The following is a 24534-nucleotide window of genomic DNA, read 5'->3' as shown; positions in this document are numbered from 1 at the left end:
AAAGTAGAGGCCAGGGATGGTGCTTCAGTGTGTGGCCAGTGACTGTGCTGATGTAGCTGGCCCCCAATGGTAGAACTTGGACTTTGCAGGCATTGTACTGACCAGGCAATCCCTCTAGACTTTTGCAGCAGCCTCAAAGAGCGCGCTTAAAGAGGCAATGGGTGGGGCTGCCCCAGCAGATACGCCCGCAGGCCTAGGAAAACACAGTGCCGGAGGGAGAACTGTGAGTCGGAGCATAGGGTGGCAGGGTGCCTCAGGGACACGGTGCTCCTCCGCTCCAAAGGAGATCAGGAGCGGAGGGCAGGAGAAGCCTCCACAGGTATGCAGGCAAGCGTGGGCCGTGGTTCCTCTCATCCGAAGTTTGTTGGGTTGCTGAGGAAGGCCTTGGGGAAGTAACAAACATGACACAGACTTGGGGCTTGTAGGTGTGTACTGGCCTTTGGTGGCAAGCTTCTGGCCACCTTTATTAACTTGTCCCTTACGTCAGGGGCGTACCACTATCCCCTTGTTACTAGGGGAAATAACTTCAGTGTAAGTGGGCTCCTTCCCCCCCAGCCCCTCCCCCATTCAGTGGAACATCGCACAACATAAGTGTCCATGCTATACCCACTGCCCTTGTTGACTGTGAGGTGACACAACTGAGCATACCCTTCAGATGAAATATCTGCGGTTGCTGCCACTCGAACTTTGGCACTCTTACACTTTTGTTTGCCTTGTGTTGCATAGGTTGTTAAATAGGCAAATGCTGGATCAAGTTTAATTTTCTCTTGAAGAGCACCATTTTGAAAGTCTGTGTCAACATTAGGCAAAGCAAATCATTCTCCCTAATCAAATATTTTGCTGCGCTACCTACTTTTTGTATTTGAGTCTTGATATCTTTGTGTTATCTCCTTTCAATGAACAGTTGTCATTTGGTGTCCTATATAGAAAGCTTATAGTCTGTTATGTCAGACCTCCGCTTGAGACTCCGGGACATTCTATTGCCTATCTGTCCCAGTGTAATATGATTGTACAATGGGATAAGTATCCATAGGTTTCCCCTCCTACCTGATTTGTGACCGCCAGCACTCCTGCACAGATGTCGATATTCCTGGGAACATAGCACTTTTTTGCAATGTCTTGCCTGCTTTTGTTGGTTTGTAGTAGCATTGAACCTGGTGTGAATACTTGAGTGATTTAAATTAACATAAAGTCTAATGCTCCCGGGGCCTTCCTCCAGTGTGCTTGAATGTATTTTAGTTGTTTACAAAGTGTTCTGTACAGAAACAGGTTGTACCAGCAATGCAGACATTTTGTGAAAGTCAAGCTCGGAGTGTAAACATCATTTACACCAGGTTGCCTCAGGTGAAGGATATCAAGGTCGAAAAGAAAAAGTTGTGGTTACATCTAAGTTGTAGAAAGAATATCTGTTTATAGACATCATGTTCTTACTTTAGTTTACCGTTTGATCAAGTCATTATTGAAGTATCTTTTCCAGACACAGTCCAGTGATGTGTGTATTTTCTGTTCTGTCTTGACCTACCTCCTGAGATTTGGAGAGACTCGTTTTATTTTTTCCCAGTGTAATATGATTGTATGGTGAGATGTGTACATTGGTTTCCTGTCCTACGTGACTTGTGACCATCAGCACAGCACTCGACATAAGAGCATAGCACTATTTTGTCTTGTTTTCACAATTACACAACCAGTTACATTGAACAATCAAAACATTTATGTCACATATTTATTTTCCGGATTGATAGCACACTTAACACAACCAGCATGTGTTTAGTCAAAACACACAATAGACTTCTTCAAGGTTAAATGGCTGTTACGGAAATTTTTGAATTCAAAGACTGCAGTTGCAGCTTTTTTTTTTTTTTACCTCAGTTAGTGAATGCTGGTGAATTCTAAGATTCCTTGTATTCTCTTTTTTTTTTTTTTTTTTTTTTTTTAATTAATATTTTTATTTGCTTTTAAACCCGGACACAAGGAGTCCAGCAAAATAATATAGCTCAGGCAGTTACTAGCAATCAGATACATGATTAAAATTTTTGTTAGAAACACAGAAAGAGGCTTCCCCAATTCCCACCTCCTCTCAACATTTTCAAAACACATTCCTTCCAAAAGTGTACCTTCTTGCAGTGTCTTCCCAAGTCTCCCTATTCTATTTCGGTGATGGTGTGCATGAAGTGTCTCTGACCAGCCCACATGACCCCTGTACTCTGGACGTTTCTGACTATACTTCCATAGAGTAGTATGTTATCCAGTCTCCCCATATCTTTTGAAATTTCTGCGGGCATCCCCTGTTTATGTATGTCATTTTTTCTCCCATCATAAATCCATCCATCCCTCTTCTCCAGGTATTCAGGTTTGGCCGGGCCTGGGATCCCCACTGTCTGGCTATGTCTCTTTTCGCGACCATCAGTCCGAGTCCGCATAGCATAAGTTTCCTTCTGGGTAGATCTATGTCGTTGGGGATGCCCAAGAGTATGTATTTGGGATCTGGGGGGATCGTCTCGCTCAACACCCCCGAGAGTTCTCCCAGTACACCTTCCCAGAACTCTCTTATCACCGGACATTCCCATATTACGTGTATGAAGGTACCAGTTTCACCTTGGCATCTAACACATTTTGGGTGTCTGATCTTTCCCATTTTGTGTAGTCTGTTTGGATCATAATACACTCTGTGCAGAATTTTGAATTGGATCAAGCGAAGTCTTGCCCTTATTGCCACCTCTCTCGGAAACATCAATGCAGCCTCCCAGTCTATTTCTTCCAGTTGCCCTACATCTTTCTCCCATTTGCTACGAAGGTTTGTTAGTGTGTTTGACATGTTGTTGTTAATGGTTTTATATATCAGTGATACTGATTTCTCCATTATTTCATTTATTAACAGGTGGCTCTCAAGGGGGGAGTTTTCCACAATTTCTTGTCCTGTTAGCCCCTCCTTCCCCCACGCATGTTTGAGCCTTATGTATTGGAAATATTGTGTCTCGTTCAGTGCATATTCTTGTTGTAGTGACTCAAAGGGATTGAGTCCACCGTTTAACATCAGGTCTCCAATCTTGGAAATCCCAATCATGTCCCAGCCCCTGAAGCCCCTAAGCTTCTTGATTTCCTGTAGCCAGTTTCCTTCCCATAACGGGGTCTCCATGGTAGGGCATTTGTACCATCCTATCTTTTTATTAGCCTTTTTCCATGCCTGCAGGGTCACCTCCGTGACTAGATGACTAGTTCCCTTTCCTTCATATAAGAATTGCTTACAGGATCTCCCTTCCCATTGCAGCCTCTCCAATCGAAAGGTGGGATGTTCATCTACAGCGAAAATCCAGTCATTGACATTGGCTAGGTGAGTCGCCCAGTAGTAAGCCTCAATGTCCGGCAGTGACAAACCACCCGCGTATTGGTTGCGTTGTAGCGTGTTTAAGGCAACTCTCGGGTGTTACCCCTCCCATAAGAAGAATCTAATATCCCTGTCTATGTTCTTGAATTGGCAGTTGGGGATTTGGTAGTATGTGTTTTGCAGCATGTACAGTAACTTTGGTAGCGTGATAATTTTTATCATTGACACTCGGCCCATTAGCGTTAGGGGAAGAGTTTTCCATCTGTTAAAATTGTTACTACATTCTCTCGCTACCCTCCCTATGTTACGTTCGAGGCCTCTATTATCTTCATGGGTTACATATATCCCTAGATATTTAAATCCTTCCTTCGTTTTTTGTAGTTGCATCAGCAGAGGTGGGAGGGATGTCTCCTGCTGTGGTATATATAATACCGATTTGTGCCAATTGATACAATAACCTGAATGCCTGCCGTATTCCTCTATCAGGAGGAACAACCTCGGGATTGTTACCTCTGGGCGCATGATATATAGGAGAACATCATCCGCATATAGCGAGATGCGTTCCTCTTCTTCCCTTTCGGGTCTCAGTCTAAAACCAGTTATGCCGTTTGAGAGTCTAATCTTGCACGCTAGGGATTCCAGTGTGAGGGCGAATAGTAGGGGGGAGAGGGTACATCCCTGTCTCGTTCCTCTCTCAATAGGGAATTGTGAGGAGATAACTCCATTTACCCTAACTACCGCTACCGGTCCTGTGTATAGCAACTTTACCCATTGAATATATTTGGGGTCGAAGCCGAGTCTTCTCAGGGTCCATCAGAAATGGCCAGTGTACTGCATCGAAAGCCTTTTCCGCATCTAATGCCAGGAACAGGTGGGGCTCTGAGCGGTTCAACACCGTGGCGAGCCACATGTGTGCCCTTCTTAAATTATGTCTTGTGGATCGTCCCGGTATAAAACCGGTCTGGTCCATGTGTATTAGTGAGGGGATGTTTTTGATGATCCTGGTTGCCAGCACACTCGCTAGGGCCTTTACTTCCACATTTAGCAGGGATATCGGCCTATAAGAGTAACATTTATCTTTAGGTCTACCTTCTTTATGTATTACTGCTATTTCAGCCCTTTGTAAGTCTGGGGGGAGCACCCCTGGTTCTCGGGCCTCTAGGTACATATTTAATAAGTGTGGAGCCAATATTTCCCTAAAACTTTTAAAGATTTCGTCCGGGAATCCATTCGGGCCCGGCGCCTTACCCGGCCTTAGTTTCGCTAGTGAGGCAGAAATCTCCTCTACTGTGATATCTTCCTCTAGCTCCTCTCGGTCTGCCACGTCTAATCTCGGCAGGGCTATCTCATTTAAGTATGTAGTGATGGAGTCCATTTCTGCCAATGGTCTAGCTTTATAAAATTCTTTATAATAGCCTGCAAATGTTTCGGCTATGTCGCTATCTTCAGTAGCCCTGGTTCAATTTTGTGTCTCTATTTCTTGGACCCATCGCGCTTCCCTTTCCTTTTTCCCCAGCCATGCCAGTAGCTTCCCAGCTTTGTCCCCTGTTTCATACAGTCTACGTTGCGTTGCTCTCAGGTGGGCCTCTGCCTCTTTTTCTGCTAGTTCCCTGCATTCAAATTTTGCTAGTTCTAGTTGTCTCAGCAATGAGCCTGAGAGCATATGTCGCCTTTTTTTCAGTCTCTATAAGTTTGGCCTCTACTTCGCCTATTTGTTTATTATCTCTCCGTTTCTTTTGGGCAACCAGGTTTTGCGCACTATCTCTAAGCACTGTCTTATATGCCTCCCATAAAATCACTGCTGATTCCACCGACCCTTCATTTTCTTTAAAGTAGAGGTCAGTGTCCAGTCTTAAACCTCTTGCCACTTCCCCGTCCCGCATGTCCCATGGATTCAATCTCCAGCTCCTTCCTTTCTCCGATTTCCCTTCTAAAGTGACCATCGGGGGGGAATGATCTGACAAGCCTCTAGCGAGGTATTCCGCTCCTTGTATCTTGCCTATTTCCCCTGCTGGTGCAAAGATATAGTCCAGGCGAGAGAATACCCTATGGGCTCCTGAGAAATACGAGTATTTCCTCCCCTCGGGTGTCTCCATCTCCATATATCTGTTAGTCCCAGGGCGACTGTAAAATCATGCAATGGGGTGCCCCGACCTGCTGTCTGTTTTTCCCCCTGTTCTGTCTAGTGTGAGGTCCATTACATCATTAAAATCTCCTCCCAGGACATGCAGGGTGACAGAAGACTGCAGTAATATCTTTGCAATCTTTTCCAGGAGAGGGGCTTGCAGTCTCGGAGGAGCATATGTGCTCATGAGCATGACTTCACGTCGTCCCCACACCCCCTCCACTCCTACAAAGCGTCCATCTGCATTTTCCCATTTACAAGTGATCCTGAAAGGAGGGGTCCTACGGATCAGTATTGCAACCCCCCTAGAACCGGATGTGTAGCCTGCATGCGCTAGTACCTCATAGGGGCCCCTTGCCAGAAAACCACATCTTGTACCTTTCAGGTGAGTTTCCTGTAGGAGTACTATATCTGGCTTTTGTCGCTTGATGTATTGGGAGACCAAACCTGTTTTAACTTTATCCCCTAGTCCATTAACGTTCCATGTGAGGACGGAGAATCCTCCTTCACTCTCTGGGAGCGACACTCTATTTCTATGTCTTGGGGTCATCTTGCTTTATGAATTTTCCCATTTCGGGTGTGTAACCCAGTATGATCTCCGGTGTCCCCCTTCTGTGTTCTATAGGGAATCCCTCTTTTGTTTTGAAATGGTGCTATCACTGCCTGCATGTTTGAGCTAATTAAGAAACTTAACCTAATCAATATATTAAACAACCGTTGAATACTAGATACCTCTCCCTCCCCCCACCCTACCTCCCATAGGTCCCTGTGAGCTTGTTTTCCCATGTCCCAATCCCACTCGAGTCCGGAGGTCTGTGGCCCTCCCTTTCACCCCTTGTTATCCCTTACTATGTATGACTAAGAAAATTGTTCGAACCACCCCTATTTACAGGGTTGTGTTTTGGTGGGTTCGGAGGAGGGCAGAGACGGCTGCTCCCTTCCTTAACTTCTTGGATCTTGCAGTTGTCCCTCCGGGTCTCCGATCGTCTGTGGGTCTTTTTCAACTTCCATCCTGTCTATGGCCTCCATTAATGGGTGCGGGGAACTCTCTCTCAGTCCGGATCTTTTGTTTGGGGTTTGCTGATCTTCATCATGCTGCTTGTTTTGTGACCAGTTCCTCTTTTCATAATTTCCCTCTGAGTCAGTAGTGTCTGCTCTTCCCTCAGCTCTCCTTGGATTTCTCCAGGGCGTGTTTCTACTTGTCCTCTGTCTTCTTCTGCCTTTGCGCACCAGGAGGGACCAATCCTTTGGTCTCGCTCCCTCAGTTCCTTTAGGTGTCCTGTTAGATTCGGCAGTTTCTTCTTTCCTTAGCCTGGGTCGTTCCTCAATCCAGTCCCAGGCTTCTTCTGGGGACTGAAAAAATAAGGTTTTCCCTTGGAACATGACCTTTAGTTTTGCCGGGAAGAGGAGCATATATCTGAGCTGGAGGCCACGTAGCCTGGCTTTGACCGCGTCAAAGGCATGTCTTTGTACTTCTCTAGTATAGTCCGGGAAAACTAGTATCTTCGAGTTTTCGTGCCTTATTTCTCCCAGCTTTCTGGCCTCCGTTAAAATTGTGTCTCTGTCTTGGTAATTGAGAAAACGGGCTATCACTGGTCTGGAGGGTGGGGTCCTGGGGGGGGGGGGGGGCACCCAATGCTCTGTGGGCTCTCTCTATTATGAAACATGTCGACAACTTATCTGGTGGCAGTATTTTCTTCAGCCATTTCACAAGGAAACCGTTCATGTCCGTTCCTTTTATTCCTTCAGCAAAACCCACAAAACGGAGGTTGTTACGGCGTGCTCTGTTTTCCGAGTCTTCAAGGCGCCACACTACATCCTTGTTAATTACTTTGAGCTCCGATACATCCTTCCTTAGACTCCTTATAGTATCTTCTATTTCTGATATGCGCGCCTCCGCTGTTGTGACCCTCTCAGCTATTTTCCGCAAGTCCTGTCTTAGCAGTGTTACCTCCGAGTGCACCTCACCCATTCGTTCCTCCAGGGCACCCCTGGAGGCCTGTATTGCCACCAAAAGCACATTGTTGTCCGTAGCAGGAGTTGCATCGGCGATCGGGACCGGCGGGGTTACCACTTTTGTGTATCTGTCCATTTTGCCCTGGCGGGGGGGTTTGGGGTTTTTGTCTCTTGCCATCCAGTGTCCGCCTCCACCTTGGCCAAGAAGTTCCGGGCCACAGGCCCTAAGTCCTGTACTATCTCTTACCTAAGGCACTGTCTATCTAAAGCCGTAGTGGGTCCGTTCCAGCTGAGGATACCAGGACTCTAGAACTTTGGCCGAACCCGGTTCTCATTCCTCCCTTTTATTCTTGTGGGTTTGTTTGTTCAGATCTTACTTCGTCATAAAGATAGTACCTCTCCCGATGCCGCGTCTCTCCCGACCACCTTTCTTTCTCTCTCTATTTTGTTATATTCAGATCTTTTGGTCACTTCGGGCGGAATCAGAGGGGGAGGGAGTCCTCTACCGATCCCACATCAGTCAGTCGTATACTCCCCTGGGGGGCCTTTTACATTCATCCCCAGAACTGCCAATTCCCAGCTCCGATCGTCGCTTCTTACTTCTTTTCTGGGGCGCCTCAGCTCATATCAAATATTTTCCCGGTCTTTCCCCCCTCCAAGGTCTCTTGTCTGGATTTTTCACCTGCGCTCCGGGCGTCGTAGGATCTGGTCTGCTGTCTAAGGGGTCTGCCACCTCAGTCGATCACCGGGGCCCCGTCCCGGTGCCAGCTAGTCTTCGATCTATGCAGTGGAGGGGGGGTGGCTTCACCGCCCCGGGGGCTTCTCGTTTATTCCCTCGTCCCGGATTCCTCTTCGATTCTAGGGCTCCTCCCTATTACCGAGCCGATATCTGCATCCTGCCTGGGCATGCCTTGGCGAACTCACCTTCAGGCCGTTTGTGGGGCACTCAGGGCCTTAGTGGCCCTTGTCAGACCCTTGCCCATTTTGAGGCATCTCAGGGGGCTTGGATCTCCCGTCCGTTTTGCTTCTGTTCCCCCCGTCGTCAGTGCCGGTGTCCGCTCCCTGCGTAGCACTGCTTTCGGATCTCACCTTCAGGCCGCCTCCGATCATTCAACGGTCTTCGTGCCGTTTTCAAATCTCTTTCTGGATGATGGCGTCTCTGAGGGGGACCTCGGGATCCTATCACCCCTTCTCACTGCTTTCTCCGCTCCGCTATTGCTTCCCTCTACGCACCGCTTTTATTCAGGCCCTGTCCGGCCTAGTCCGCATTTCCTTCGGTTCTTTTCGAGGGCCGTTTTCCGTTTCGTGGCCGTTCTCTCAGGATCTGTGGTGACTGGGGAGTACAGGGATTTTTCTTTTCTCAGTTGGCGGTTTCCGGAGGGCGATTACTGCATGTAGGATCTCTTTTTCTGGAGGCCGTCTCGGAGCTCCGCAAGACGCGTCCGACTACGGTGCCATCTTGGCTCCTCCCCGATTCCTTGTATTCTTTTGTACTCACTAGTCCGACATTAGGGCTGAAAGTAGGCATGATCGGTTTGGTTGAAAGAAGGGTGTGAAACAGCTCCAGACTAAATGAGGACACAACAGATAAAGTGGTAGTGTTATGCTCTGTCTAAACTCTGTCCCAGTGGTGTGTCTGAGTAAGGAAATAAAAGACAACACCTCATAAGGCAAATCTCAGACTATTATCTCGGGATATTCGCCATATGAAGAGGTTACACTATATGCAGGGCTCGTAAAATTATAAAAATGTTACTAGACTTGCAAGTCAAGTTACTTAAATACTCTACTCGACTTAACGGTAATGTACTTGACTCGTAAACTGGTCTCAAATTATGTGACAGTCTCCTTTTTCAAATAGTTTACAGAATCACCTTTTTCTTCATTCTCACACGATTGCACCTTTAAACATGAGCTCAGCATTTCTGCAGAACAAAAAAACTCTTTTGTTTGATTAAGTAGACTAAAGTTTGCTGCATGCATCATAAGAATCTAGCCCACATACCCATGACGTCTAGCCCAAAAAACCTAGTAGGACTTCTTTTAGTTTACTAACAACATTGCCATCAGGGCAGGAGTGTTTCTCAGTTTGTTTAAACACTCAGTTTTAATAAATATATTATTAAACCATGATGTGGTAATATATTGACATCTACACACAGTAACTTTCCAAGAGATGTCTAAAAACCTCTCCACTAACTTGCAGATTTACTGATAAAACTATATAGTGCAATAACAATCTTTGAACATTGGGTTTTAGAAAACATATCCTTTGCACATCAATATGCGGAGTATTCCGATTTGTTTTCATCCTATTAAAATATTTTTTTTCATCACACAGAAATATAAAAAAGGACTTTCACAACTACTGAAATATATTTTGAAATGTTTGCACAGTTGACTTTGTCATTTAAATGTTGTGTGTTAGGAAAAACCTGACATCCTATATCTTTTTATTTTAAATTCTAAGCAGCAGGTCACATAGTTCACCTTACAAAGGCCTGGAACTCTGCGGTTATAAGGAAAAATAATTGTAAGAAAAACTGACTTTTGAGCTCTGTCTGTGAACATAGAGCAGATGTAACAAATGAACAAGATTTAAAGGCATCTTTTATTGCCCCTCAAATTTTCAACTGAACAGAACACATGTTCAGTGTCAACTCGCCAGAAGGGATGAGTAAGTATTAAAAATAGCTTGACCTGAAAAAATAAGACTCACCAGTGCGAGTGGTCGAGTGGATTTTTCGAGCCCTGATATGAATAGTAAGATTCACCACAAACAATATTCAATGCCCTATCAGTCAATGGAGGACATCCAAGAATAGTTCTGAACTCTTTTCTTTGTTGTTGTACTATATGGTCGACACTGAGCCCTGAAAAAGCCTACTGTGTATTTGGGCAGAACATATGTTGTTATTTTGAAGCATAACAACAATCGAGAAGGAAAACAATCTGTGATCAACACACAGTTATAAAATGACTTGATGGATTAACATAAATGAACATGCAACTCGGATTCTTGCTCCTTAGGTTTAGTGGTAGTCAGACTTCTGCTATCTCCCATTCCCTACTTGCCCCTCTAGCTGCAGTCCCATCCTCCTCTCGCTGTAAGCCAAGTTTTTCTATCTGATTTTGAGTCACATCCTTTTCAATTAACAGAAGGTTTCTTTGTGTCCATCTTCCCATGGATCAAGCAAGTTCCTGCAGGACGTTCGCCAGTGGGTTGGCCAATGTAACATGTACACTCAGTCCTCCTTCCTGTCCTCTGTGTTCTTTCTCACATTCATCTCAAGAGCCTAGTAACTTCCTCTAATAAACTACACACTGGACATTATGGGATTCCTAGCATCTCCGAGAGCACCATAGTGACAATATAAGCTTTAGTGGCTTGGTTCCTTGAATGGTTTGTGAGCAAGAACAAAGTTCACCATTTTATTAAAAGAAGGTCTGTGCAAATGCACAGAGAAAAGACTAAACCAGAAGCAGGAAAACTTGTCTGTCTCCTCTGATGTAGTAGGGACTTTACACCAGGAATGAGAAAAAGTTCTGCTGCTCCTTTGACCCGATAGAAGAGGTAGATTGACTGCTGAGCTGACTGCCTGCCTTATTCTAAGCCACAAGCTCCAGGCCTAGCTCCTCTATGAGGACCTTTGAGTTGTAAAGCAGGCATAGACTGGGCATTGTGGCCACTGCCAAAAAACAGAGCACGATTGCTGCATCTCTCCATAAATCCCCTAGGAGAGAGAAAAACTTCATCCAGCTTGTGAGAGGAGGAAAGGGTCATAAAGGCACCAGTGTAGATGTAGACTGCTGCAGAAGACGTGGATTGCCCAGGTCTGCTTCCCCACTTCTTGGCCAGGACTGTGACCAATCTTGGTGGTTCCTTCTTGCCTTCAATTGTATTTGACTGTGACTGCCAATACCGCACCTGTGCCCTGTGACTGACCCCCAAGGACTCTCTGCATATGTTTCTGCTGACATCTCCGCCTACTGCAGCAACCGTTAGTCAAACCATTTACTACTCTACACCCAGTCCCTTGAACTCAAATTGCTAATAGACCTTTTGAAGATGTCTACTTATTAAAAAAAAAAAAAAAAATTATGACGCGTGTGGTTCATATTGTATTTACAGTTCCTGAAGAGGGCATTGTCTCTTTTCAGCATTCCACACCAAGAACATATTCACCGCCTTAACAGGGAGATGAGTATGTGCATATTTGTGTATGGTTTATTTCTTTTTTTTTTTTTTTTTTTTTTTTTTTTTTACCCAGCAACAGGTGGCTATTTTGATCGTTAATTTGAACTATTATCTATTTGTATGTAATGTTAATGATACATGTGCATTCCAGATACACACTTTCTTGCCTACAGACCACATTGCATTGACCGATGGTTTCCAGTGGTTAATGGAAATGTGTGCTGCAATCAGATAAGGTATTGTTTTTATTAAATTTTTGACAGGCGGAAACACCAGAGCTCCTCTTTTGTATCTCTCTTTACGTTGACAATTGATGGGAATTAGACCATAAAATAGTCAGTTACCCAGATGAATAATTTTACTTTTTTGGATATTTGTTTGCTCCTTGATGAAGACCAGGATACAGAAGACAGCTCTTTCATCACCTCCTCATTATCTACTCCTTGAGGGCTTCACAGAAATTTGTTCTTTTTCATTCCTCTGTGTCCCATATCCGATAAAATATGCTAATAGAAATACTGAGCTCTGTCTGGGAAAACTTTTTCAGAGATGTTTGTGTCATAATTTCTTGACTACGGATTTGGGTGCCAAATTGTTCATTTAAATAAAGATTTGATTGATCAATACTCTGTATGGCCCTCATTGACTTCATAACATTACGCTATCTTAATCTCAGAACATTTAGTGCATTTGTATCTCAAGAGAAATAGACAGACATTCTATGTAGTGCATTAGTTGGTACTAATAAAACAATAAAAAAAACAGAATGGGGTACATATCGTCTTGTGTATGTATCTCTTGTCATCAAGCTCAAGAGACAGCTTGTGTGTTTTCATCCTCACATAATCAGCGATTCATAATTTGTATATTCTGTGACCGGTTTATCAAATTTAAGTGCCTGATTTAGTGTTTGGCGGATGAGAACTCCGTCGTGTATGTGGCAAATATCCCATCTATCCAATTGCAAGTGCATTATATCCTAATGCACTTGTAATAAGGTGGACGGGATAACCACCAAACTCTTAATCAGGTTCTATGTATTTTCCTTGGGTCAAGTTGTATAGTTAATATATCACTTTTGCAACTACATTTTTATGTAGTGCCTTACAAATGTATATCCCCTGTATGTCATTGAACTATATTTTGGTGGTTTGGTCAAGAGCGTAGCTTCAGGGGAGGATGTTTGGGGTGTTACACCCCCTAAAAATTTTATTAAATAGTTGGATACAAGTGCTTTCAGTCGAGTATGGTATGTCTGTCGGATTTCACCTGGGATTCTTGTAGGCACTCTCTCTCTCTCTCTCCCTCTCTCTCCCTCTCTCTCACCTCTCTCTCACACCTCTCCCTCTCTCCCACCTCTCCCTCTCTCCCTCACAGTACATCCATCTCTTTTGACTGCCTCATACGCCCCAGCTCATGTGTTGTTTAGCATATTATGTGTTTTAATGCGATATTCCAGCTGATTGTTGGGAAATCTGAAGCTCCGCCCACACCCAATCTTATTGATCAAGCTACACTCCTGAGTTTGGTTCCTGGTCTGTACTTGTGCTAACCTGGTGTCCTGCATCATATGTTCACCCGTATGTCTGCCTAGTGCGGCCTGTCGTCTCGGGTTCCTCATTGTCTTAGCTGTGTTATTCAATGGTGAGATTAACTGATGGGGGGGCCCTTATGTTGATGCCCCTTGTAGTAGCCCGATCAGTTTACATAATTTCGGTGGACATTCAGTGTGATAGGTTTTTCAAACAGAGGGTCTGAAGCTGGGTCTCCTCCCTTGCCTTTCCCTCTAGTATTAAAGGTTAGTTGTGCTTGCTCTTTGGAAGCTTTGCTTTAATGTTTCCAATTAAATCTGCAGTATGAATAACAAGCATTGGTAAATGCATTAGGTTTTGCCGTTGTAGCTTAGTGAGCAGTTGTGCAATATAAATTACTGAAACTTAAAAACAGTTCTGCGGTCTTCAGTGCATCTCCAGTTGTTTGCAACTGTGACATTTTTTTATGTGCTGTGCATCTTTGACAACTCTTTTAAAATAAAGAATTGTAGAGGAGGCTGAGTGAGTTAAATGAGACATGAGCAGTAACCACCATCATTATCTTGCTATTTTTATTGTTGCCTGAAGACTGATGGACACCCAAGGTAATTAGCAGCACCTGCTTTCAAACATAAAAGCTATTTTTAAGACAGCAGTCCCACCACATACACCCCTCAAGGCAGTGCCAGGTGCAACTACACCATCGTCGTAAAGTTGGCCCTGATTGAACACACACAGAAACAGCATTAATCCATCTTGTGTTATGTGAAACAAAGAAAACATTAAAAAAGGGTTGAGCTCTAGACACATGGTTTGCGAGATGAGCTTTATTGAATACCACCAACCCACAGCAAGCACAAACACGTCTTGACCCTCCACAACTGTCAGCTTCTCTCCCAGATCCAGTGACATCATCTGGAACTTGGATAACCTATAAATTCTAGACAGTGCCCAACATTCTAGGTATCCATAACACATCCCCTTTACATACAAAAAAAAAAATTAAAGAATCAAAAGGATAAAAGATTATAACATAGCAATAACCGTATAGTGAAAACAACAATACTCGCAATGCACAAGGTTAAATAATAACAAGGTTACAAAAATTAGTAAAATACATAATCTCTCAACCGTACTGGTTTGGAGCGTAATCTAGAAGAAGCTTTGATGCATGGTGTTGTCTTAGGCTCAGGCTCCCTCAGGAGGTGATATTCTCCCGAGTCAGGGAAATCTGCCACCCGGTTATTCCATTTCACTATTCTGGACATACTCCACACATCTCCATTGTCCAGGACAACCACATTCTTTCTGACTTCCTTAATGCAGAAAGGACCTTTGAAGTTTGACCTGCCCTTAGTCCTGAACCCGAGATCCTTCAGCAACACCATGCCATCAACCTTCCATTTAACACCTGAAACACCATATTTGTCATCATACCGCAATTTGTACTTATATTGGTAACTCTCTCTACAACTAGACGCCCTACTAAGTTTCTCTTGATCAAGATCTCCTTGACCAAACTTATTTCTAAACCAGGCAGGAGACATTTTGGTACATCCAGACCTCCCACTCATATATTCAAAAGGGGTGATACCAGTGATACAATTGGGGGTATTACGATATGCCCACCACTGGTCCCTCAGAAGATCCGCCAGGGAAGCTCTGCTTTCAGTTGCTTCTTGGACACAGGATTTTACCAATCTGTTCATGCATTCAGCAAGGCCATTGGCCTGAGGTAAATACAAGGCTGTTTTCAGGTGTACAATGGCTAGTGAATCCAAAAAGAACTTCATCTCCTGAGAAGTTAACTCTACACCGTTATCAGTGATTAAATGACTTGGTACACCCTCCCGCGAGAATTCTTCCTTTAAGAACTCAATCACAGTTCTGGTGTCCACAAAATTCACACATTTAGTCACCACCCACTTCGAGGTATAATCTACTAAGAGCATGACATAACGCTCATTAGCTGGTAAGAGATGGAATGGACCCATAAAGTCAAGACCTAATTTCACCCAAGGTTTCTCTGGAACTGCGACAGGAGAGAGTGGAGATTTTGTCACAACTTTGCTTTTGTCATTTCGTGCACAGGTCAAGCAATCCTTGACCACTGCTTCAACATCTCGATCTAAACCTGGCCACCAATATATTGTTCTTAGTCTAGATTTAGTCATATTCCTGGCTAAGTGACCCTCATGATCCAAATTGACAATTTTACTCCTCAGACTCATAGGACGTATGGACTTGGTACCACAAAATAATTCACCCCCACTTAGCGACAGTTCATCCCTTACGTTCCAGTACCCCTTTAAAGAATCGGAAACGTTCTTGTACTCATGCCAACCACTCACAATGAATCCAGTAAGATCACGTCTATCGGAATCCTGAGTGGCCGCAGTCTTCCATTCATCTTCACTTACAGCCATCTCCCTCACCCAATTAACTTCCACCTCATCTTCAGACTCATCATCACCATCAACCGACGTTCGGGACAAGAAATCAGCCACCATATTCTTTGGCCCAGGCACATATTCAACAGAGAAATGATATTCCATTAATCCTTCAATCCACCTTTTTATCCTGGGAGTCAATTCTTCCCCTTTCTTAGAAGAAAATATTTGAACAAGGGGTCTGTGATCTGTTCTTACAATAAAAGGTAAGCCCCACTAGTAGAATCTGAAGTGCTTAACTGCCCAAGTGCACGCAAGTGCCTCTCTTTCTAAAACAGAATACTGTTGTTCTGCTCCTTTGAGGGATCGGGACGCAAAGGCAATTACCTTCTCCTCTTGGTTAACCCTTTGGATCAAAACCGCTCCCAGTCCCTTAATACTGGCATCTGTGTACAAGAAGGTTTTGGCATGCGTATCAAAATGTCCTAAAGTGGGCATTTTTCCAATACAATCCTTCACAAAAGTGAAGGCAGCTGTACACTCATCTGTCCAAACAAATTCACACCCTTTCTTTAGGAGAGATCTCAGTGGTTCCGTCACACTCGAGAAGTTGGCAATAAATTTAGTGTATTACTCTGCAAAACCTAGAAAGGATCTTACCATGGACTAAGATATCATCTTGGAACAATAAGACACCAGAGACTTCCCCTAAGATCTTCTTCATAATTCGTTGGAAACAGGCAGCTGAGGAGGCCAACCCAAAGGGCATTCTTAAAAATTGGTAGGCTCCCAAAGGCGTCACAAATGACGTGAGATGCCTAGAATCTGGATGTAAAACTATTTGGTGATAGGCTGAAGATAGGTCTAACACACTAAACCCTCTCGATCCACCCAGGCCTGACAATTCTTCAGAAATGTGAGGTAAGGGTTGGCGATCTACCCATATATGCTTGTTAAGATCTCTCAGATCCACACACATACGGATCTGTCTCCCATTGTCTTTCGGTGCAAGGACAATGGGAGCCAACCACTCAGATGATTCTATCTCTTCAATTACACCTGCGCTCAAAAGCTTATTCAATTCTGCCCTGAGAGGTTCTAGCATGAACTTAGGAACTCTCCTCACCTTGTGCACAGATGGAATAGCTCCCTTCTTGAGTATAATCTTGTGTTCAAAGTTAGCCAGACATCCTAAATTGTCACTAAATACTTGGGGAAACTGCTTAAGAATTTCAAGATCTTCATTCACCACCATAACCTGACACTGAGAATTGGTATCTAACTTAATTCCCATGTCACGCTGGTGGCACCAACCTAGCAAATTATTACCACGCTTCGCTACGTAAACCTTCCCTAAAGTGGTTTTATCCTGAAATTGGATCCTCATGACCTTGTACCCGATTACTTCTATCTTAGTGCCACCATAACTAACAGGATTAATATCGGGTTCAATTAGAGAATGAAAGTCCTCCCCAAAACGCTCGCCAGTTCTTTTCCCCCACCATGGTGTAAGGAGATCCCGAATCAGCTAAGACTGTAATTATTTTGCCATCAAGCTTAATGGCATACTCAGGCATGACGACAGGCCCAACATCCACGATACTACCATTGTTCTCAATTTGGTTAATATCAGGTTCGATACACAAAATAATTTTGCTGACATTGTCAGTTACAGAATCTGTTACATTTGTCACTATTGCAGACCCTGGCATAGTGGCCCTTTTTTCCACACTTCCTACAAAGAGAATTCAGTTGAAAACAATTTGAGCTGTTTGCCGTGTCGTTGCTGACCCTCGAAACTTCTTCCCGAACCTGAGGTGCTTGCACCATGCACAACTTATCCTCCTCATGGTCATTCATCTCCTTAATCCAATTGCTGGTACTCTCCATTCCCTCGACAATTGCAATGGCCTCCTTCAAATCAGGGTTCTTCATTAACAACTTTTCCTGAACTCTCTTACTGTTTGTACAGCGGACCAACTGGTCACGGATGAGAGAATCCATGATATCGCCAATGTCACATTTGCGTGCCAATGTGCGCAATGCAGCAACAAAGTTCGCCACATTCTCTAATTTCCCTTGGGCTCTTGCAAAAAATGTATGTCTTTCCAAAACTACATTGAGCTTGGATTCAAAGTGTGCTGCCAAAACTGCTACTGACATTTCATAAATATCTCTAGGCTTTCCCTCCGCCCCTCCCACTGATAGGGTTTCCAGGCTGTCATAGATGTTCCTACCCTCAATTCCCAAATTGTGCAAAAGAACAGCCTGTTTGCGGCTGGAGAGAACTTCCCCCCCCAATCGCTATAAGGTAGGAGTCAAAAAGATTCTTCCAGCGTTTCCAATTAAGAATAGGGTCTCCTTTGTCTGATTAAAAAGGGGGGGGGGGAATGAGACATCGTGGGAGAAGCCATAATGGGCTCACTGTGCTGCACTAAATAAGTTTAGTAAAAATAATAATTTAGTCCTTAGAATAGTTGGACAGGTGAAGGTACAGACAATATATAGAAATAGGCACCAGAAGAATAAAGGTGAGTATACTAGATTATTTGAAACACTTTGCTTCCAAGGTAAACCAGAAATATATATAGTAACAATTGAAGGTGAGTGTCTTTAAATTCAAAACAAAGTTCATCCAATGTTTGGAGACACAAAAAAACAAGGGGAGCCCACAGTCCAGTGTTGCACAACGTATAAAACAAGTGTAGTCCACAGTCTAGTGTTGCACAACGCGTACGCGTGTGTTAGAAGATAAGCAGCACGCACTCGTGCCTCCCGCGTCGCTATGGTTACCCACACAGCTCAATGCCGGAAGAAAGAACGGTTGCCGAGCTCGCGCACTCTGGCGCTCGGAGAAAGCTCCCCTCGCGCAGAGAGGACCGTTAAAAGGCTTGCACGCTTGAAGATTCAGGGAGTTGAGAAAAAATAAGTAAAACAGACCTTCAGGCATGAAAGAAAAATACCACGCTGTCCTCGAAGACAGCACTATGCGTCTGAGTGCAGGACATCAGGTCTCGATCTCCGCGTAAGATCTCACCGCTTCACCACTTCAATCACCGCTTGGGGGCCACTATTAAATTACATCTGCTGGGTCACAGGAACAGGGTCGGCGCCACTAGAACTCCATCAGCGTCCCAATCGCCATCAGCCGGGTACCGTTGATAAACCGACTCCAACGAGAACAGGATAGCAGATGTAAACAGGTAGGCAAACTACGGGTTCTGGGTTGGTGGTGACTCCTCGTCGCCAGTGTTGAGCTCTAGACACATGGTTTGCGAGATGAGCTTTATTGAATACCACCAACCCACAGCAAGCACAAACACGTCTTCACCCTCCACAACTGTCAGCTTCTCTCCCAGATCCAATGACATCATCTGGAACTTGGATAACCTATAAATTCTAGACAGTGCCCAACATTCTAGGTATCCACAACAAAAAGCAGTAGTGAGATTTTGAAAAATTGCAATTATTACCAACTTCTTTGTGCTGGGTCGAAGTCAGTACATGGAACCGGCTTCCAGTCGATTGGAAAACATAGCGATTTCATTATTTTATTTTTGGCAGCCTCGTCCAGAGCCTCATACCTGAATTGATAAGGGGTGGGGGGGAGGGGGAGAAGGGAAGAGAGAGAGATTGTGAACATTGCCCCCACCATGGGGTCCGGACTAGTCTTACACAAGGCATTTGTACAGCACACTTTCTAAAACTTAAGTGAAAAGCAGCTCTGATCCTACATTGTTAATAAGGGCTTGCAAATCATCAAACAATAAATCATTGTTTCCTGTAACATGAGCCAGCGCGCATGTTACAAACCATGCAGACTCACTGAAACGCAGAGTAAACATTTCTTGTGAATTGGAGCACCACTGACACGAAAAGCGAAAATGGCTTGTATAAGCTGCCAGAGCAAAAGTGGTCCGACCTAGAGGCACCGTTTACAAGTTGCGCTCCATTGACAGTCAAGCTGCGGACACTTCTCTTCCTGCGTTACAGATTCTCCCCTGGTAGTATACGAAAGATTATTTTTTTTCATCACAACAGGACAATTACTAATTTCTGTTCAAGGGCCTGTGTGCGTCTGAATTTAGGCATATGAACATTGGGCACATGAAATAATTGTATGGTAGGTGTGCGCACTGTCAGCTTTTTCCAGTCTTTAGTTGTTGGAGTAGCTTGTTTAATTTATTCTCAGTGTTTTTTTTGTTTTTTTGTTTTTTTTTATTCAAGTGCCCAGAAGTGAAATTATAGTAAATATAAGAGGCGTCTTTGTTGCAGAGCACGTGATGAATGGCCCGTCAACGTGAGATCAATGTTGAAAGCATCCGTTCGCTTCTATTCAGGGTTTATCGGTTCCGTCAGGGTCTCAGTGTAAGTCTTTTAATGTCAGACCAGGGGTGTGGGAGACGTCCTGTGGTCTCTCCTGGTTGCCGCTGCAGCAAAATGCATTATGCAGCTACTGGGGGAGATTAAGTAAATAAGTACAGCGCAAGCGCCGTGCAGGCAAAACATTGAAGTCCCCCAAAAGCGGACCTTTGGCTGTTGGAGTCACTTGTTTAGTTTATTCTAAACACTTTAAAAAAAAAAAAATGTAAGTACCCAGAATTAAAATAATGAATGATAGGGAACACGAGGGTTGCCTGTGTTGAAGAGCGCGTGGTGAATGGCCCATCCACATGAAATCAATGGTAGCAGCATCATTGCACTTCTATACAGTGTTTTACGGTCCTGCCGGGGACTCTGTGTAGTTAAAAGCAGGAAAGCCCTGCAGTGTTGGACCCAGGGTGTGGGAGAGTTCTCGTGGTCTTTCCTAGTTACAGCTGCAGCAAAATGCATAAGGCACCAACATGGAGATTCAGTAAAAAAGCACTGCAAGCAAAACATAAAAAAAAAAAAAGTTTCCCCAAAAGCGTATGAAAACAGTACTTAGGCCTCGGGATAATGACAAACCAAAGAAACCACTTGTAGTGCAAACATGGCTTCCTTTTGAATATAACTGGCTATGCAACTCATTATTCCAGTCTCTCAACACAGCTTTGGGCTACTATTTGGAAACCTTGAGTTAGCTAGGTAAGATAACTTCAGCATCTGACTACAATATTTGTAATACTATATCCCTGGCCAAAAAAAGGGATATAGTATAAAAAAGAAGCTTCAACCAATAGAACCAAAGGAAAGGTAAAGTGACAAGCACACAGACGAATAAGAATTGAAGGCAGGATGTTGGTCCTTTTAAAGATATATTGAATAGAATAGATTTCACAAGCACAGCGCCTGCAGGCAAAACCTAAAAAAAGGAAAGGGCACAGTTTGGACGTCAAGATGCAAGTTTTTTTTTTTTTTTTTTCTTGTTTTTTTTAGTTCGAAAAGTTTTTTTGTTTTAAAACCAAATGGGATCCTTGTCTAGCATAAAGAGATGGACGACAGGAGGAGGAAAATATAAGGGAGAGGAGACAGTTATAGAGCATGAAGCAAATAAGTATTGTAGCTTTGTCCTCTGTCAAGTCCCAAATTATGTAGGATCAGGATGACCCTATACACTAACATTTGGACCATGAGAAAGAAAGGATAGGTATAAAGCGCATTAGAGAAGTCATACCATGAGATTATTTAGGGTGGTTTAACTTTCACTACATAGGAGTCAAGTTTGTTACCTAGGTTTCTCCGTTTGTTGAAGTTTAATGAGCAGGATTTAACATTTTGTCCAGTAGTAGTAAGTGTGGCCTTTTCATATTAAGTGCAGTGTTCCAAGATGAGAGACATAGAAGTGCATAGTGGTTTGTGCTACGCATGAAATAGGATGTAAACTGATTTTGTGAATATTTAGTGCATTTCAATAAATGATATCAGCTTCATAAAGAGGTGGGATAATTGTGTTTATTTGTGGGATTTTAAGTAATGATATCAAATTTGGCAGAGATTTGGGCACAGTTTGTTTTTATTTTCACATTACACATACTTTCTTTAATTAATACTTACATAAATACATTTAAGAACTTGTTCATGTGTATACTTAAGTCAAAATACTTAATACCATACTGCGTTGTCTAAATAGCCCTTGAAAAAGTACAGTTTACCGTGCTTAGTATTTATTAATAATATGGGCACTTATTCCTACAGGATACTTCTGGCATGAGCAATGCCTTTGAAACTCTGCTCACCACAATCTTTTTTTATTTTTTTTTCCAAATGTTCTATAACCTTGTTGCTTTCCTTCCAGATCAAGGGCCCAGGGATCGGGCTCCTAGGACACTCCAAAGGAGGTGACCTTGTCCTCAGCATGGCATCTCTGCTGAAAGGAATAACAGCGGCTGCCACCATCAATGGCGCTGTCACCACTGTTGGCGCTGCACTTCACTACAAAGATCTGATTCTACCTCCAATCAGCTTTGACGTAAAACGTCGCACTTTTCCACAGCCTGGCATTGTGAACATTGTGGAATGCATGGATAACCTCTTGGCACCCGAGAACCGCAAAAGTTTGATTCCAGTTGAGAAGTCAGAAGGGAAATTACTCTTCATTGTCGGAGAGGATGATCAGAACTGGAAGAGTGAGTTCATGGCCAATGCAGCAGCTGACATTTTACAGGCACATGGAAAGGAAAGGCCAGATATTGTTGTCTACCCCGGGACAGGGCATTATATTGAACCTCCATATTTCCCAATGTGTGCTGCCTCAATGCATTTCCTCGTGGGCATGCCTGTCATGTGGGGGGGAGAACCAAGAGCCCATTCTCGGGCACAGGAGGAGGCTTGGAAGAAAATACAAGACTTTTTCCGAAACCATTTAGATAAGGAGCCGTTAGCCAGTAAACTATAATTGGGCTGGTATTAATACATGTTTCTTTCCTCCTAAATCGTAAATACCACTATCGCAATAAAATGACTGCTGTCCTTTATTTACCTTCCAAGCACACTATGTAAGAGTCATAAGTTCTTAGGTGCGACTGAAATACAATGGAGACAGTCCCATTTTATTCTGACATACTTTGCTTTTGTATGACATTCAACGTGTCGAATCTGATGCTTTCATGACATTGGTTTAAGTTATTTTCCTATTGCGTAGTTTCACTGCTTAACTCGACACCATAGAAACAAAGCTTAGTCAAACACTGGGTATTCCAGTAGCTGTCCCATTTATTTTTATTCCGACCCAAATTTTCTCCTTGTTTTTCCTGTTGGTAAGCAGTTTAGACCTCCTTCAAAATGTGTTTCCTCTTCCCAACCCTGTACTGTTGGATTACTTGTGATAAATCCTCCCCCCACCCACCTCTTCTAAACCAAAGAAACCACTCGTACTGCAAACGTGGCTTCCTCTTGAGAATATAACTGGCTATGCAACTCATTATTCCAGTCTCTCAACACAGCCTTGGGCTACTGTTTGGAAACCTTGAGTTAGCTAGGTAAGATAACTTCAGCATCTGTCTACAATATTTGGCCTCCAACCTCTTCCCCAGTTTTATGTAATGTCAACTTTCAGACTCCCATTCACATTTTACTGAGACATTGCCTCCTTTTGTCACTCCTTTGCAGTATCATCTTTGTTGTAGACCTCTGTTTACTGTCCATAAATGTTCAGCTCTTGTGGAGTGTCGCCAAGAATCGCATCGAAAATGAAGAGACCCAGTACTTGTAATACTATATCCCTTGACATCTTTCCACCTTTGTTTCTTTTCACTTTCTAGTTTGTAGTCTTGTTCACCTATCTGGCACCCACATTGAGATTCATTAGCATAGACCATCATAATTGTGTGTTATGATGCCAACAATCTTGCTAACATCTAAGTAGCCATATCTGATACTTTTCTTCGAGCTAAGTCCCAGTTCACATAGTCAAAAATCGGAAGGGCCTCACATACTTTACTCCCACTTTTATCATAATGCTTCCACTATACATTTAATCCTGGGGCCTTTTCATCAATATCTCATTACATTTTTTTTATTTCCCTTTAAATACTGTTATAAGGAACTCTAAACTAATATTTGCCACTTAAATGTTTGCATAATTATGCATGAATTCCTATGGCACTAACAAGCAAATTAAAATGCTGTTAGATTTTCTTTTCTCTTTTGATTATTTTGAGTAGAATCATATACTTTCTTTACTTGTTTATAGAACAGTAACCAACAACAGAAATTCATGAATAATCCAGTAGTGGTGTTCTGTGGGGAAACTGAATTGTATTATGCATTGAGCCTCTGTTCATAGTTTCAACAGTGCTAAATATTGATTGTAGGACAATTTGTCAGTTAAAAGGTGGAGGGAAAAGTGAATATATTGTACAGTTCAGTACAAGGATTTATGGGTATAAATAAATACATATGGATACATGTATGCTCTAGGTATATGCATTTGCTTTTAATGTGCTTGTACAACAACCACACATGCCCATAAACGTGTGATTTTTGTCATGCCTCTCTAGCATGAGGTGCAGGCATCCATTGAAGCAATTAGCTCAGAAGCCTCTGGCACGATGTCTTCTAGCTGTCAATGTCAAACTGCGCATAAAACACTAAGGGCCTAATTATGAGTACGGCGGTCCTAAGCCCGCCTTACTTCTGGTGGTGGGACGACAGCAGCAGTCTTGGCGGTTCAACTGCAATCCTGGTGGTCCGAATGCTGCCTCCACCAGGATCATGAATCCTGCAGGGTTGGCGGTGGCGCAAGTCGTCGTCAAGCGCGGGGATACCGATGACGACACCGCCGTACTAATCACGAATTGCCTTTCTGCCCACCTTTTCATGGCATGCTCAGCGCCATGAGAAGGCTGGTGGAAAGGCAGGAACAGGGCCTCCCTGTCAGCACACTTGGAATGCGCACCATCTGCCATACTGCCCTGAGAGCCGAAGCCAATGCCGCCCCATTGTCTGCACTGGCCAGCCTGGCGGGGTACACTTGATACGGCGTGGGGAGGCAGTCGGCTTGCCAGGTGCCTCCCCACAGTCGTATTGACAGTCCTGCTGTCGGACTGCCAAAATCATGATGAGGCCCTAACCCATTAAATGAGTTT

The 24534-nt window shown here is 43.6% G+C and overlaps 1 protein-coding gene across 1 annotated transcript in view; it reads left to right on the top strand.

Annotated features, from left to right (window-relative positions):
* The window catches only part of LOC138260339 (acyl-coenzyme A thioesterase 1-like), a 29608-nt gene extending 5750 nt beyond the window's left edge, over positions 1–23858 (top strand). Inside the window, exon 3 of the mRNA XM_069208751.1 lies at positions 21744–23858. Within this exon, the coding sequence (XP_069064852.1) occupies positions 21744–22343 (600 nt within the window). The 3' untranslated portion in view covers positions 22344–23858. The remainder of the gene's footprint in view (positions 1–21743) is intronic.
* The last annotated feature ends 676 nt before the right edge of the window (positions 23859–24534 follow it).

The sequence above is a fragment of the Pleurodeles waltl genome, chromosome 9 (genome assembly GCF_031143425.1).
Source record: "Pleurodeles waltl isolate 20211129_DDA chromosome 9, aPleWal1.hap1.20221129, whole genome shotgun sequence".
NCBI classification, from domain to species: domain Eukaryota; kingdom Metazoa; phylum Chordata; class Amphibia; order Caudata; family Salamandridae; genus Pleurodeles; species Pleurodeles waltl.
The sequence above is the reverse complement of the archived record's forward strand: the minus strand, read 5'-3'. Positions and strand labels throughout refer to the sequence as shown.